The sequence below is a fragment of the Triturus cristatus genome, chromosome 2_1, assembly GCF_964204655.1.
Source record: "Triturus cristatus chromosome 2_1, aTriCri1.1, whole genome shotgun sequence".
Classification (NCBI taxonomy): Eukaryota; Metazoa; Chordata; class Amphibia; order Caudata; family Salamandridae; genus Triturus; species Triturus cristatus.
The window spans coordinates 1,149,477,257-1,149,492,622 of NC_140581.1; the positions used below are offsets into that span (position 1 = coordinate 1,149,477,257).

General features: G+C 43.1%; 1 protein-coding gene across 1 annotated transcript in view; it reads left to right on the forward strand.

The window, feature by feature from the left end:
* IGFBPL1 (insulin like growth factor binding protein like 1) overlaps positions 1 to 15,366 on the forward strand; it is a 165,165-nt gene that overhangs the window by 115,375 nt on the left and 34,424 nt on the right. The window contains exon 4 of the mRNA XM_085636588.1: positions 11,774 to 11,927. Within this exon, the coding sequence (XP_085492714.1) occupies positions 11,774 to 11,923 (150 nt within the window). The 3' untranslated portion in view covers positions 11,924 to 11,927. The remainder of the gene's footprint in view (positions 1 to 11,773; positions 11,928 to 15,366) is intronic.

A 15,366-nucleotide genomic window follows, 5' to 3' on the forward strand; every position in this document is an offset into this window, starting at 1 on the left:
GAAGGCGTAGTGTAAATCTGTATATAGTCGTTTATATCCCCAACAGTAATACTTCGCAATAGAAAGGAAGGGAAAGAGGATGGGGGTTCACCAATAAGACATCTGTTTTCCAATAAACATCTCCTAACAATCTACTTAACACAAAAAAAAAAAAAGGCTGTCATTGAGTGATAATTGTAATAGTCTTCGCTGGGCCGCGTATAGAGCTGCGTGTAACTGGTGCAGGCGCGCAACACCCATTGGATTCACAGGGCTTCAGCCCCCCCCCGTCGCGTGTGGCAGCCCGGGCTGAGACAGCTTCCCAGTGCACACACAGCCGCACCCGAGCACTTCACAGGTCTTTAAAAGTCCATTTGCATGTTAATGAGGCCTCGCTGTTGTTTCACCCCTTCTAAGAGCCCCTGCAGCTCCACTCTGCCTATGGCTTAAAAGATTCAGCCCCCCCCGAAATTTTTTCTTAGCCCCCCCCCCCCGAAATTTGGCTCTAGTTGCGCCTCTGAGTGGGTGAGTGCATCAGAGCGAGACTCGAACTTGTAAAAAGATGTCTGAGGGGCAGTAGTGTCGGTGTGCGGTCCGATAGGCAAAAGGGGCATGTGATACCTCACATCAGCGGACAAACTGTGGCGGTAAGTCTCTCCCGCTAATATCGCATCTCCCATGAACTATGGCCGCTGGCATGCCTATTTCATATAAAATGACTGCATATGTATACTTTTGACCGGAAGAGCTGTGGATTTTAAAGTCTTGTTAGCTCACAGTGGGAGATTGTTATGGTTGGAAATATGCTGTACCTGACCAGGATCTCCGATGGACTACTGTTTCTCTGTGAAAGCATCTGTACCTCGGGATTCAGTGATTCTCTGCTCCAAAAAAGGTCCACTGTGCATTCACAATACCTGTTAGATCCCACAGGCCAGATTTTTCGGCCTGCTTTAAAGATTGCGCAACTTTTACTGAATGTATCTTCTGTGTGAAGTACACAAATACTCCGTGGGCTGCAAACATTTGTGCATGCGTCCCACGCAGATTCTGAACACACACTGTTTTGGGCGATGGGGGGGTTTGGGGCACGATGAAAGGGAAACGGCACAGGATTTCCAAATCTTCATAAGTAACGTTTGCACTCCACGTAGCGTGGTTAATGGCAAAACTAATTACTAGAAAGATTGCACACAAATCACGGATAGAAGAAACATTTTGTGAATTCTCCACTCTTCCTGACAAATTCTTACGGTTTGCACATGGCACTCTTTCAGTTTCTAGGTGCGCATGGAAGGTCTTCTTTTCTTTGGCGATGCCCTAATTGCTGCCCGCATCCTGATATGTACATGCGTACACCAAGAAAATGAATGCACATTCATTAATTTGACGAATGAGAAATCTCCACACGTGCTTACATTTTGGTACTCTGGTTTTATTGGCCTGCATCTGCCGACGTCCTCTGCAGCTTTAGTCTCTTGTTTGATATTTTCGGCACAAAAGCGACTGGCGCCGTAAATCGCCACATCCCATGAAGCGGGCGTTGTGGTGAAGTGAGATAAACTGGTGTGAAATAGCAGCAGGGAAGGGGGCGGAGAGGGGCTACGAGGGAGAGCGACGTGAAGCCATATGGCTGCTTTGCGCGCGTGCACGCCTCGTGCACTGTAGCTCTATGCCAGGGGAAGCACTTTCAAAAATCCACTTACAAAATGTCTCAAAGAGACAGCTTTCGCTGTCTCAGCGAGACCTAAAAAGGAGGGAGAATTGCGATCATACATCACAGCACTTACAAAGCTTCTTTCAAACCTCTCTTTAATCTTAATTCATAAGCACCTTGTTTCACCCTTAAAATTCACAATTCTGTTGTTTTTAATGGCCTTTTACTATATAGGCCCCCCGGCCCAAAGGACAATTTTATTCAAGCATTATTAGGTTTTATGGAAACCTGTCTGGACTTTCCCAACTTCACCATTATGGGTGATTTTAATTTTCATCTCAAATGCCTGGAAGATCGAAAAACAGATTTCTTCTTTGACAACTTACAAAGCTTTGATTTGCTACAGCTAGTTAAAGAACCTACACATAAGGCCAATCATAAAATGGATGAGCTTTTTTATAACAATCCCAATATCCAAATAATAAAAGTAATACAGCTAACTTGGACGGATCACAAAGATATTAACTTTAAACTTAATGTCCCAGTGCTAAACAACAGTCCTGCACAACCGTCAGCCTTGCGAAAAAGCCGAGCTTGGAAAAAAATGTATAATATGAAATTCGATCAGCTTCTATGTAACTCAAAACCAACTTTAAATAAGGACCCAGAGATAGCGGCTGCTTATATGAGTGCCTGGGTTAGTGCAGCAATCACTCAACTAGCCCCTTTAAAAACTAGTACGACCACCAAAAAGCACCTTTCACTCCCTGGTTCTCCTACGAACTCAGGGAGCATAAAAGAAAATACAGAAAACAAGAACAGAAGTGGAGAATGGATTATGACTCAAGGGGAAAACACATTTATAAAAATGTACTCAAAGATTATAAAGCACAAATTAAAAAAACTAAAATAAACTATTTCACTGACAAAATTAGAGCTTCTAAAAGCACATCCAGGGAGCTTTTCACCACTGATAATACCCTTTCGACACTCTGTAATGGGAGGAGGGTAGAAACTAGTTGATCAACTAGCTAACTTTTTCTTTTCTAAAGTCAACATGATATTTCAGGTGTTTTCCAATGACTGCAGCAACTCTAGTCAAATGACAAATTCCACTCCTGAGGAAGCTGCCTCAGAACTCGCCTTGCCAGCTCTATCTTTGCAATTCAATTCTTTCATGCCATTTACTGAAGAAAAGGTGGAGGCCCTCTTGCAAACTACGAAATCGGGATCACCCTCAGATCCATGGCCCCCGGAAGTTCTCCACCAAGTATCTAAAACTATTGACACTCATTTGACCGTAGTTTTATATTTGGTCTTGGAATCAGGCCCATTCCCACTGATAAAAGACCTACACTGGATGTGAAGGAAATAAATATTTATAGGACTATTTCACACCTACCATTTCTAGCAAAAATATTGGAAAAAGCCATGAACTCAGAGCTTATTTCCGTTCCAGAGCCTGCCAATAGCGCAACATGGATTTAGACCAAAACACGGTACAAAATCAGCTTTCCTAGTAGCCAGTGAAGAAATCAAGACAATTGTAGACAGCGGAGACTGTGCGGCCTTGATCCTGGTGGCCCTATCAGCTGCTTTCGATATGGTAGACCATGGCACCTTGATCAAAAGCCTCCAGAGCTTGGGCATAAAAGGGCCAGTGCTCAAGTTACCTGAATCATTCTTGTATAACAGAGAACAAGTGGTGACCTGCGGTGATTTTTCCTCTGCCCTGTTTAATCTCCCATTTGGGGTCCTTCAGAGATCCTCACTAAGTCCCACTTGGTTTAATGCGTACAGTTCCCCTCTTATTCGTCTGATTAGAGCCAGAGGTTTCTCGATGTGCTCCTATGCTGATGACACACAGTTGGTTGTGTCAGTTTCATCTGACCTGGAGCAGGTAGCTCTACAGTTTAGATCGTGCATGAGTAACATTGCTTGTTGGATGCAAGCCAACTATTTAAAGTTCAACTCAGATACAACTGAGGTGCTGTTGTTTGGTCAAACACCTCCTTTTGGAATCAGTCTTGGTGGCCATTGAATCTTGGCCCACTTCCAAACCCTGTACAGAAAGCAAAAAACTTGGGGGTTATAAAGGATTCCAAACAGACTTTTATTTAATATTTTAAAAAATCACATCGTCGTGCTGTGTAATGTTGCGAATTAAAAAAAATCCTTCCTTTTCACTCTTTGGAGTTAGAAAAATCAGTGACATTAGCACTGGTCATCACAATAATTGACTATTGTACTTCTGTTTGTAGGTATTCAAGAACGTCTGCTTGATAAGCTCCAGACGGTTCAAAATGCAGCAGCCAGGGTGCTATTGAACCTCCCTAAGTTCTGCTCAGCCTCCTCCACCATTAGCAAGCTCCATTGGCCTCCAACCAGATCTTGGATACAGTTTAAGGCACTGTGCGGGGCGCACAAAGGACTTCATCAAGGAGGTCCTGGCTTCTTTCAAGAAACTTAAATGGTATTCCGCCATTCACACCTCAGAAAAAAGTACTTATCCCAGAATCAAAAAATTTAATTGGGGAAGAAGTTTTCTTCTTTCAACCTCAAAGTGGTGGAATAAGTTACCCTTTCATCTGAGAAATCAACCCAATCTGTTAAAGTTTATAAATGACCTTAAAACCTTGCTTTTTTCAAATCTCTAGAACTCTGATGGGTCACCTTTAGGTGACCTACAATCACCTGCTGAGTCACCTCTGGGACATATATATGTAACGGCCATATCATGTTTCATAACGCTAGCGCCAACACACCTATTTAAGGTATTAGCGCGCTTTAAAAACAATATAACATAACATAGAATAATATCCGGAAATCACCAGTAAAACCAGGAACACCAGACCAAACAGGCCTACAAACAAGATAGCACGGGACCCATGTCCGGGCAACCTGTGCTCGCCATGCCACTGGATTCAGGCTATCACGGCTGATGAGGGGTGATACCCCGAAACCGATCCTAGCGTGATTGTTCCTGGTCCAGGGAGGACCTCGCCTGGCAGTTCGGACAGGACTGTTCTCTTGAGGAGCAGGGTCTAGACTGGTTTGCATATAGCTGGGTCAAAACCAGGGTGGTGTGGTGAGCAAAAACATGATGAATTTTGGCCCTGATCTTTGTACTGGAGATGAGTGTTTGACATTGATAAGCATTCTGTCCATCAGTTTTCTTTTTGTATGTATCACCCCAAATTGGATGGAGATGGCCAGATATGGGTCCTGGGCTCGCCATGCCAATGTATTCAGGCTATCTGGGATGATACCCCGAAAGCGTTCATCGGATGCTTGTTTCTGGTTCAGGCTGAACTGTTCCCATGAGGAACAACGTCAAGACTGATTTGCGGATGTATGACATTACAACGCGTGTCATTACAACACGTGCAGTTACATCGCATGCGTTACAACGCATGTGATGTTACAACGCTATGCCATTACAACGCAAGTCTTTACATCGACTTGCGCTAGATGGCGTGCTAACATTAGAAAAGTGTAATTTACTATTCCAACTCCAGTCCACTTAACAGTAGGGAAGGTGTTGGGATAGTAAACTACACTATTTGTAATGTTAGCACGCCATCTAGCGCAAGTCGATGTAAAGACTTGCGTTGTAATGGCATTGCGTTGTAACATCGCATGCATTGTAACGCATGCGATGTAAAAGCTGCGCGTGGTAAAAACCGCATTGTAATGGCTGTTCCCCCTGATTTGCGTATGGATGGGTCCAAACTGGGGTGGTGTGGTGAGTAAAAAACACGATGGCTTTAGGCCCAGAACTTTGTACTGGGGTGAGTGTTTGACATTGTTCAGAATTCTGTCCGTCGATTGTTTATTTTGCAAATGACATCACATAAAATACCATTACATAGCATGGCATTGTTAAACATGGCATCATATAAAATATTATATGACTTGCATTTCACCCAACTAGAGACTTCTCCATATCCTCCGAGTCAATCAGCAGCCAAGGCAAGTTATTGGCTTCCCCGAATCATTTTTGGTGGTTGAGTAGATCTGTTTAACTTTTTGTTTAATAAGTTCTCCAAATCCTTTTATGAAATTTGCGCAGCATCTTTCACATGCCCATTTCATCCTCAAGCTTTAATCTAGGAAATCCAATGTACAAATGAAGCTGTTTCAGAACCTCCCAAAATTTAAATTAACTCTATAGATTAGCATACTAAGGAAAGTAAAATACAATTTGCAACATTACAAAAACAAGCATTGACAAAGGCAATCGGTTAGATGGCTGTAAGCCTTTTGGCTTTGTCAATACTTGTTTTGTTTTGGCATGGTTTTTGCAAAGCGTTATAGCTGGAGAAGCTAACAGGCACTCATCATTCTAAAAGTAATTGCGTAAAGAAAAATTTGTTGTTCTCAAGAGATCACCTATTGCCACATAGAAACCATTTATTAAAGCATTGTCTTTCTCTGCCTTTGTGGAAATTAGGCAGGGGCAGACTGCACACTGTATCAGATGTCTGAACAAAGGTACCCATGGGTCGTACGGCTGTTCATGTTTAGGATATTGGGATGTTTCAAATGGTTGCTTGTAAAGTCTATTTTGAATCCAAATTGCTTTAAATAGAGAGCGTTGGACGTATTTTGGCAAGTACATTGAAAGTAAAAACATCCATGTAATGATTTAATAAGTTCCTTATATACAGTGCTTTATACTGCAGTTTCACCTATTCTAGCAGGCCTTGCTTTTACTCAATTACATAATCACTTCACTGATCTAGGCAAGATTGAAGACTGAGGGCCATATTTATCAAAATGTAATGCAGCCCAGCAAGTCACCTTGCTGCGCTGCATCACAGGGAAAGAGCAGGAATGCGCTGTATTTATCACAATACAGTGCACTTCTGCCTTTACCCAGCTGTGGCACACAATGTGCTTCCTAGCGCCAATGCAGGCATCTTGCGCCATGGTATAATGGTGCCTGTTTTGTAAGGAGGATTGTTTTCGTGTCGGAAGGGGCACCTTCCTGCACAAAAACAATCCCTTGAGGAGTTTTCCTCTTTCTATGTGTACTGCAGAATGCAGCACACATAGAAAGAGGAACAAGCATTTGCAATGCAATAGTTCTCACATTATTGAAGGTTTGAGCTATTGGCGTTGCATTATTATTTGCAATGCCAATATCTAAAACATTTAGTAATGCAAGACCTATTGCATTGCCAATGCTTGTTTCCTTTTCAGCACTATATTCATCATGCAAAATAATTAAATTATTAATGCTTCATTTTTGTAGATTAGATGTTCCTTTCATGCTAAATACACCAAGAATTGTAAATGAATCGGAACCAGAAAAATGTTATTGTATCGAAGATAATGTCAGCCATGCCACATTTGCATTTTTTGCTCACTGAAAACCTTCTGGTAAGAATAGAAAGATTTGAAGTGATGTTTAAAAGTGAGAGGAAAGTGATGATGAAGGGCGGGTGCAAGTATGATCCTTGTCCCATGTGCTGTGGTCACAAAGGCAATATCTGGAAATCTCCTTAGTACATTCTTTTTAGAAACAATTATTTGAAATAGAACGTGTGTTTTTAACAGTGGTTCTTAACGCACTTCGGTTTGAAAATTTTGTAAATAGTCAGTACTATTCTTACCCAAAAAAATAGTAACCAATTGACCAGCAAGTGAAAAACAAGCATTGGCATAGCCAATAGGTCTCGCCTTCGGGACCTTATAAGTGTTTAGCCATGCAGCAGTTGCATAACGAAATACTTATAAGGTCCCAAAAGCGAGACCTATTGGCTATGCAAAGCGGCCATGCAGCCGCGAAAGTGAAAGTGATCGCGATCAAACATCGAAGCGGCCGCAAAAGTGAAAGTAATTGCGGTCAAGCGCGGCGCGCGCCCGCGCACTTGCACTGTAGCTCTAGGCTGGCCTGGTAGCACTTTTTGGAGCCCTCTCAATAAGTCTCGCCAGACCAGCGCATGCACTGGGTCAGGCGAGACCTAATGAAAGCAACATTTAGCTCAGATGGGACTCAAACTCACAGTAGATACCAACGATGACCAACACTTCACAGGCGTGCACCCCAAAACAACAAAACAAACAGCAAACTCCTTATACAAACACATTCATTCACACAAAGCCCTACAGAAATGTATTACAGGATTTAGCCGGCGCTATCCAAGACAGTTCTTTCATTAAACAATGCGTACTGCATTCTGACCTGGCCGGCTGTTATACAATATAATGATCATTGAATAACGGCGAAAAGGTAAGTGCGAAATCCAGAGAACACCTCAGAACCGTAAAGTATACCCGGACTCCAAAAAGGCTTTGAACTATTCGGATGGTTTTAGTGGGCTATACAAATGCACTTAGCATAACATTGAAGAGCAGATGTCTCTATACCTTTGCACAGATTATTTGCTTTCTACAAACGTTACCGTGCTAATCTCCATTAAACTTTCACACTGCATACTTTGTCCATTCATTTGAAGTCATCCCTGTATTTTAGAAAAAAAACTATTCACGATGTATTGTGAGATACACTCCCTAAATAAATAACCTCTTCGAAAATATATGCACACTCATTAATATTAAACAACACCCAAAGTGCGTCAACTGGCATATGCCTAGTACCTTTAATGTGTGCTGTGGAGCCTGCTGCACACCTTGCTACATCCAGTCAGGAGTGAACTGTGGTAGTCCTGATTTTATATTCACAGAGCTTTTGTGCAGCGTAAGGTAGAATTGGCGGGAATACCGTTGAAGCAAGGGAGCCATTGGCCTTCATGCAAGCAAAGAAACCGTGACAGTTTACGGATAATTTGGTAGAAAAAAGGCAGGCATGATTTGGGGCAAGTCTCATACCTCAGGACTCAGGTACCACTGATGCTCTATTGGTAGCTAAGCCTATGAACAGAAGGAAACAAGTTCTGTGGCACACCTGTTCGTTGTGGACTACAGGTTGGAATACACAGTGATCCTCATGCTGTGTGTTATGTATAAAGTCCACGATTAGGGCTATACAAAGCAGGCACAGCACTTTAGAAGTGAGAACGAGAAAGCATGCCAAGCGTGCCCTCTTACCGACAGTGGAAGAGGTGAAATTTTTTGCAACAAAAAGCTGAATGTGTTTCGGAACTCAGCATTTCAGGTGGATGCGGAACTTTTAGCACGGTTGTTTCAGATAAATTGTTGCGAACCGCACCAAAGATCTGTATGCGGAGGACTGAAAACATAGTCAACTGTAAACAATGTAAAGAGGGGAAGCGACCCCACTAAGTTTACATATGCACCAGAAGATGAGTCTGCAGCCTGCACCTTCGAGGTGGCTGCTCACAGAGATCTCATGCATGCGCACCACAGCCTAAGACTCACCCTCTAAAAAGAAACTGCGCTGAGCGAGGAAGCAAGCAGAGGAGGCACGGCGCCAACGTTTATGCATTGTGTAACTTTTTTTGCTCACTTGTTGTGAGGGAAAATGGCAACATATTTATGTTTGACATAAATTGTTGCAAATAGCACTGAAAATCTGTATGTTGGGGGCTGGAAGCCTGATCAACTTTAAACAATGTAAGATACTAAGGGGCAGATTTTCAAGCCCCGTGCGCCACTTTTGCGTCACTTTTAACATGGGAAAAGAGACGAAAAAGTGGCGCAAGGGGCTTGTAAATCTGCCCCTAAGTTTATAGGTGCGGAAGCGCAGAGACAGGAAGGTGCCTTGAAATATTACACCATCAAAACAAAAAGAAAGAACAGTCTTAATGGCAGGAGGAACCTCTGAAGAAGAGGGGCGGTTTTTGTTGGGACTTGCGCCAGTGCGCCTAATATTTTTCTTTATTCCTCTGTTGTAATGAAATTACAGTGATTTAATAGTGCCACAATTCCTTGCTGGCGGAGTAAGTTTGCAGCGTTGGAAGAGTTTTGCCTCTTGGCGTTAAATCTTTGCCTGGTGCAGCTGGGAAATACTTGCGTTCAGCCCTCGAATAGCCTCTGTTGAAACTTGCATGTTACTTGGAACTTTCTAGAACTAAAGTGGTAACCGAAACCAACATATCCACAGCAAGCTGAAGAAATGCTTCTTCACGCGCACATGCTGCATTTAAAGGGCATTTAGTCAGATGATTCCCATGCCAGTTATCTTGCCGCTGCCGACCGCTATGGCGTTTGTGGCCGGTGGCACTACTGCTTCTGGCTTCTGCTGCTGAGTAGTGGGGCAGGGTAAGGTGTTGTCATGTGAGTCTGGGGACGCAGCAGTGCTGGAAGGCATAGAGCCCGTCCGCTACTATGAAAGTGAAAGCGCGGTGTACAGCTCTGTTAAAAGCTAAGAAATTAATCTTTGTAAAGTTGTTTGTGGTGAGTCCTGCATAAGAAAACAAAAAGGCGGCCGCTGCTTTACATATTTAGCATGGCGTGCACGCTATTATTAAAGAGAAAGCGGGCATGGCCCTCTGTCAAAAATGAAAACAATGACCGAAAGAAAAGCATGTCCGCCATTATCCCAGCTGTGGCGGCCGTGCTGCTTAAATTAAAAAAAAAAGCATTGTGAGAGAGCAAGCGTGTCCAGGCAGAAGAAAGCCAATTAAGAAAATAGTGCTCCCAGGCTATAATTAAAGCATGGGAGTAACAACGCATGTAACAGGGGATGACCTCATGGGAGGTTACAAGAAGAGAAAAGGCAGTTCTAAGGAGGGACTACCAAGCCTATTGACCGATGAAACGCCACCGTTTACAAAGGACAGTGACAGGAGCCAATTAAAAAGATGGGCGGAAAGTGGGCTGAGCTTCAAGTCCATTCCTGAATCCAGCATGTCTCGAAGAGAAAGGAAAGCGCTGCCTAGGCAAGACCTAAAAAACAAGGAGAAATGAAGATAATTGTCCTCTGTACACCTCCCCTGGGAAGGCGTAGCATTTTGGTGCATTCCCAGGTCTACCAGTAAGGTGAATCTGGGAATGCAGCAACATCCATTGGTTTTGCGTGGGAACACCCTGCGTGACCCATGGAATGCCTCTCTGGGGCAGAGTAACGCAATGCAACGCTTTGTGCTGTGTTGCATTACTCTGGATTTATCAAGCCACTCAGGGCCATGCAAAGTGGCTTGCGTGGCTTGATAAATCATATTTCAGGGGTTGCATCGCTCTTGCACCATGCAGCATGTTGCAAAAGCGACGCAACCCTTGATAAATGTGGCCTTGAGTTTGCCTTGTGGAGTATGCAGGTGGAACACCTGGTTGTAGTGTGCACTGTTCCGAATCAACTGGAAGTTCAACTTGTTAATCAATAAACACTAATTTTATAAACTAAACAAATGATCCAAAGTCTTTTTGCATATATTTGTTGTTATGCAAATTAACATAGAAATAACATAATGTATGACATTAACATATTTCTAACAATGACAATATCTTTTTGCTGAAAGCTTGCATTGTAATACAATCGTAAGTGAAATCATAATTTTTGTTGAACACGTAAACAAACAATATGTTATAAGTCACATTGCTGCAAATAGCATTATTCAAAGACTGTTGCTAGTTGTAAATTGCAAACTTATCAATTAGCCCAATAGATTTCGGGACTCACAGGTCCCTTCTTCAGGGGAAAAACTCTGTGAACAAAAGGATAAACGTAGTTACTCCTAGAGTTATGGTGTTGGCAGTGAATATTAATATGAGCCAATGAAAATTGTGAAATCCATGTCCAGGGAATATGTAACATGCTTGTAGCCCTCGGAGGTGGAATTTAAAAGCGTGAGTGGAAGAAGTTGCAAAACCATATTGGTCACCGTGAATCTAACAGGCAAGGAAAGGAAAAATTGTGCAGAAATAATGTGGAAATTAATAAGATATGAAAGGAGAAAACGGAGTAAGTATAATGATGAACAGAAGGAAAGAGGAGAAAACCGGCTAATGTGTGACAAGCAGGTACCTTATGAATAAGAAATCTGCGTGAAGCAAAACTGGTGTCGACCTACGGACAAAAAATTGAATAAGTGGATAATAAATCTACTATCCGTTATATGAGCAATCCTTCTGTGGTAATGTGGAATGAGTTTGCCTTGCCAGGATTCCAATTTGCGGGCCAAAAGTCACTGCATTAGTCATTTTACTCACTGAGCCTTCATCCTGGCATATTATTAACCTTCTGTTTTATGATTTCTTCACAATTAGATAAATCCTCTGATGAAAGAAGACGAAGGGATATACCAATGTCATGCGACCAACATGGTTGGTGAAACACATGCAGAAGGGACGATTAAAGTGGTGGCGCAACTAAAAGTGAAAAGGTCACATCACAGAACATCAGAAAACAAGAAATAATCAGGTAATAAGGTTGTTGACGTCAACATTTTTAGGGACTCTACTGGCCTTTCACCATATTCATGATTTTACTTCATATTAACTTGGCTTACTTTCAGTTGTGTTTGTCAATTAGTGAAACAGGTACCCATTTCGTTTCCACCCTTTTCTAGGTTTCTAAACGCCATAAGAAAGCTTGCAGACTTTCCCAAAATGTAATCTTTTATTTTGCTTGAAACGTTTATAAACCTTCTATCCTGCCTTCAAAAAAATGGCCAGACTTGTAACTTCTCTAATTGTTTGCCAGTAATCTTCATTACTCCGAGCCCTAGTCTTCCTTGTACCAGTCCTCATACCATGGGGTTTGGCTTGGTTTAAAAGACAGGATTTCTCGATTGCACCGCTAAATCAAAATTGTGAATCCATACTTTACCTTTGGTTTCTGTACTATGCTCAGCCTCGTCTGTGAGTCATAACCTGGGAACAACTCCTGCACTACTATACCACCCATGGTCCCACCAGAAGGGAAAATAGGGTGAGTACCCTGGAAGATCTGGAAGACTAGAGCTCAGTGTAATGAAGCTTAAAGGTTTGAATCGGGCCATTGCCTCTTCGTCTACTTCCTCATCCTAGTCATTACATCAATACATCATAAGGATGTACCCAAGTATGGAATCCCCAACCAAAGTCACACCGGGAATCAATGAAGGACACAGAGGCAAAAGTCTGGAACATCTTGTGATTCTTTTGTACTAAAACAAATTAACGCCCACTGAGGCCAGTACATAACAACCAAAGGAATCTGAGAGCCCTCCGGCCATCAGCAACTGATAATGGGATATGATGGCGTGCAGAGATGCTCAGGTGGGTATATTCTGAATGTCCTTCACGGAAGCTCCCCTGAAGGCAACCCAGAGGGCATTTTAGACAAGCATTTGCAATGCAATAGGTCTCGCATTTACGTGAGTTTAAGCTATTGGCATTGTAAACGACAATGCCTTTTATTTATGTTTTAAAAACAAAACAAAAATAAAAGGCATTGTTATTTGCAATGTGAAGAGCTCAAACTCGTGTAAATGCGAGACCTATTGCATTGCAAATGCTTGTTTTTTCTTCTTGCCTAACTTTTGATTGGTTTCTGTTTACTTTTGAAGGAAGTTTTAAATGCTGCGTTTGCTAGTAAAGTATTTGTCTGTTTTCAATGTATGTCGAGAAATATACCATCTTTGCTGATGTCTCAGTAAAGTGCGTGATGATCAAGTGAAAAAATAAATGTGATAATGATGTGATGTGCGAAATATGGATCGTTGGATGTGAGATAATAGGAGCGTTTGTCGATTCTGTTATGCAAGAATACGTCGAGGTTGAGTTGAACGTAGGTCAGTAAGAATAACATTGAAAACGATGATGGAAAGTTTTGGAATCTTAAAAGGATTAGCCAGTGTCTGATGCAGCGTTAAGGAGTAAGGTGTAACAATCACGCATACTGGTGGCTTAGGGGTTGGTCGGCGCTGCTGACTATGGTGCAAGAAACCAGGGATCGAGCCTCGGGGTCGCATCCACATCCTGTGATTGTGGGCAAATCACTGAATCTCCCCGTGCCTAAATATGTAATGTAAATACGGTGCTCATGTAAAGCGCTCCAATACCTTCGGGTCGAGTTCGCGCTATATAAAAGATGCATATGAAAAAAAAGTAGACCGGATCCTGGTGGATTTCTCTTCGTCAAGTGCAGAGTTCTGCGTTCCGTAACGACTTGCATGGGTTTATCTACGCCTAAAACACTAGACCGCGTGTTTGTTTAACCCCAGTGGCCATTTTAGATGTATAATATCGCGCTTAGTACAGTACAGCCTAGTGTTGGACGAGTTCATGCCATGGCAGGCTAGCCAGCTCGCGAACATTGACGACGTCTGGGCGGTCTCCAATCTGAGGTGCAGCCCAGTGTGGGAGGGGCAGCAGGTAAGGAATGGTGCGAGGGGTCTAAAACAATGTGCCTGATTTGGAGGTTTTTTTTGTTTGTTACTGAACAGCACTTTATGAGCTATTTACAGTATGGGGTTACTATTCGTAGTTCTCTCACCATGCCTGGCACAGCTTCCCTCTCTGGTCGAAATGCCAACCGAGGAAGTCAAGTGCTGTCACGGACGTCTAGGGCAAGCTGCACGTGTGTTGACATGCACTGCAGAATCTGAAAATGGGTAAATGTTAAGAAGGTTCAGTAGGGAGTGTTGAAATTTGTTGAGAGTGGGTCGGAAGGTACGTGTGCTGAGCAAAGCCCGATTTGTATGGTTAAGTGACCTCATTACACAAATGACTTGGGGGCATACGGTAAACTTTTGAGGGAATTTGGAACTATCAAGCCTGTGAAGGAAGTTCCGGCATAAAGGACACTGCTGCTCGGGAGGAAAACGTCTGCGGTTCGGGATGGCCAGGGCCTGTGGGTGAGGTTGGGTTTGTGTGTGCGCGTGCGTCATCGCGATCGCTCTGAAAGCGAAAGTGATCACGATGACGCACACGAGTTTTCAAAGTGCTGCTGACGGACGGCTGCGCGCGTGCACGATCGCGTGAACGCAAGCATTAGGCCAGCCAGCAGCACTTTGAAAATCCCACATACAAAATGTCTCTTCGAGCCAGCGCAAGCACTGGGGCTCAGCGAGACCTAAAAAACGCTTATCCATTTGTAAGCTGCTCAATCACATGAATCAAATATTATTCAGAACTGTTAATATTGTTTTCTGTTAAATGCACTTTACCTGCTCGTGCAAACATGCCATATATTTCAGTGCTGGATCTTCTAGGAGAAAAGACCTTGGTAATTAAAAGAGCAATGGAAAAGACCACAATGAATCCATTTGAAAAATGCCCCATCGCATTACCCGTTTGTCACACTTTCCTCGACATTCATTAACCTCTCCCAAGCGTGCAAGTTCACCCCTGCCTTATGGCCGTATCATGCATCATCCACCCCCCCTTGAAACATTCCAGGGACACAGTTTGTGATGCATAAAGGCAGCAGTTTATTACACACCATGGATCATATATATCCCAACTTCATGGTTAGTCATTCACAACCCATGTTTATTTGTTACATATTCCAATTCTTGCTTATACATGTCCCAATGATTTTCTCTCTGTTACCAGCTGCCAGCACTGACCTTGCATGGTGCCCCTTTGCAGGTGTCTTGGGCTTTGCGGGTTTCTAGGCGTACATTGCTACCTTGCGGCCCGGGCTGCAAGTGCCGTTCCCTTCCCTATACCCTTGCTGGCAACTTTCCTGCTCTCCCATGTCCTTACCGTGTGGCATCCCAAGGACAATGGTTGAACAGCTCATCTATTCTTGCTGTCATTTTGTGCTGTCATCTGCTCCCCCGTGTTCCTGCTGTGAGGCATCCCAAGGACCCTGTTTGAGCAGCTCTTCTACTTAGGTTCCTCTTCCTTCTGGTTCTCTTTCTGTGCTGCCT